The sequence below is a fragment of the Mesitornis unicolor genome, unplaced genomic scaffold, assembly GCF_000695765.1.
Source record: "Mesitornis unicolor isolate BGI_N332 unplaced genomic scaffold, ASM69576v1 scaffold13400, whole genome shotgun sequence".
Lineage (NCBI taxonomy): Eukaryota > Metazoa > Chordata > Aves > Mesitornithiformes > Mesitornithidae > Mesitornis > Mesitornis unicolor.
The window spans coordinates 7,263-9,257 of NW_010157647.1; the positions used below are offsets into that span (position 1 = coordinate 7,263).

The 1,995-nt window shown below is 58.7% G+C and overlaps 1 protein-coding gene across 1 annotated transcript in view; it reads left to right on the top strand.

The window, feature by feature from the left end:
• LOC104537872 (protocadherin gamma-C3-like) overlaps positions 1–1,992 on the top strand; it is a gene marked incomplete at its 3' end in the record, with an annotated part of 9,218 nt that extends 7,226 nt beyond the window's left edge. The window contains 2 exon segments of the mRNA XM_010180890.1: positions 4–742; positions 744–1,992. Coding sequence (XP_010179192.1) covers positions 4–742; positions 744–1,992 — 1,988 coding nt within the window.
• Positions 1,993–1,995: the final 3 nt, after the last annotated feature.

Genomic DNA, 1,995 nt, shown 5'->3' on the forward strand with positions numbered 1-1,995 from the left:
CAGAGAACCCCCTGCAGCTTTTCCGCCTGGAAGTAGAGATCCTGGACCTGAATGACAACTCCCCCAGCTTCCCCACCGCTCACCGCACCCTGCGCATCGCTGAGTCTGCCACAGTGGCTGCGCGCTTCCCCCTGGAGAGTGCACAGGACCCCGATGTGGGCACCAATGCCGTGAGCTCCTACCGGCTGAGCCCCAACTCCCACTTCTCCCTGGACGTCAAGCAGCAGCAGGATGGCAAACTCTTCCCGGAGCTGGTGCTGGAGCGTGCCCTGGACCGGGAAGAGCAGCCAGAACTGCAACTGGTGCTGACGGCTGTGGATGGGGGAAGCCCAGCCTGTTCGGGCACAGCACAGATAACGGTCCTCATCCTCGATGTCAATGATAACGCACCAACCTTTGACCGTGCTACATACAAGGTGCAAGTCCCGGAAAACACACCCCTGGGGGCCTTGCTCCTCCGGCTCAATGTGTCTGACCCTGATGAGGGCCCCAATGGGGAGACACAGTACTCCTTTGGGGTTCACACCTCTGACTCAGTCCAGAGGCTCTTTGCTTTGGATCCCCGCAGCGGTGAGGTCCGAGTGAGTGGGGCCCTGGACTTTGAGGAATCACCTTTCTATGAGATCTATGTACGAGCCCATGACGGAGGGGTCCCAGAGATGGAGGGTCACTGCGTACTGCAGGTGGAAGTGGAGGACACCAACGACAACCCCCCAGAGGTACTGCTCACCTCCCTGCTGAACCCCAACAGGGACTGTTGTGGGGCTCTTCAATGTACGGGACCGAGACTCAGGGGCCAATGGGGATGTCAGTTTGGAGATCTCCCCTGATGTGCCTTTTGCCATTAGGTCCCTTCAGAACCACTTCTCTCTGGTTACCCGGGAGAGCCTGGACCGAGAGTCCACCTCACAGTATGTAGTAAAGCTGATCGCCCAGGATGGTGGGTCACCCACCCTCACCTCTACATTCACGCTGCTCCTTAACATATCTGATGTGAATGACAACCCCCCAAGCTTCTTGCAGCCTTCCTATGACGCCTTTCTGCTGGAGAACAACCCACCTGGCTCCCTGCTATGCACTGTCTCTGCCTCGGACCCTGACGATGGGGATAATTCCCGTCTTGTTTATTCCATAGAGAGTGGCCAAGTGCAGGGTGTCCCCACCTCTTCCTTTGTCCACATCAACGCTGACAATGGCAACCTGTATGCTCAGCGCACCTTTGACTTCGAGCAGCTGCAGGTTCTGCCTGTCTCTGTGGCTGTGAGGGACTCAGGGTCCCCCCCACTCCATGCTAATGTTACCGTCTACATATTTGTGCTGGACCAGAATGACCACTCCCCCACCATTCTGCACCCTGCCAGTGACAGCGATGTCCCGGTACCCCAGAGGGTCCCCCTGTCTGCCCCACCAGGCTACCTGGTCACCAAGGTGACAGCAGTGGATGCAGATGCTGGGCACAATGCCTGGCTCTCATACCGATTGCTGCCTCAGTCCACAGACCCCTCCTTGTTCCAGGTGTCACTGTACACTGGTGAGGTGCGGACAGCACGTACACTCCAGGACACCGACGTGGCAGCACAGCAGCTCATTGTCCAGGTGATGGACAATGGTGACCCACCGCTCTCCACCACTGTCACCATCACCGTGGCCCTGGAGGAGATGGCCCTGGAGGAAAGCTACAAACCTCGGGATTTCCTAGCTGGTGTCAAGGAGAAGCCAGACCTGACCCTTTACCTGATCATCGCACTGGCAGAACTTGCCACTGTCACCCTCCTGGCTGCTCGCTGCCTCCGGCGTAGAGGTCGTGCAGCCACTTCGCCCTGCTGCTGCTGCTGGCTCAGCGAGTCGCCCTCCCGGGACTTCTTCAAGCACTCCAGTCCCAAGCTCCAGCTCAGCTCCGACGGCACCCTTAAGTATATGGAGGTCACCCTGCGACCCACCGACTCCCAGTCCCAGTGCTACAGCACTTGCTTCTCCCCCGGCTCAGACCGGAGC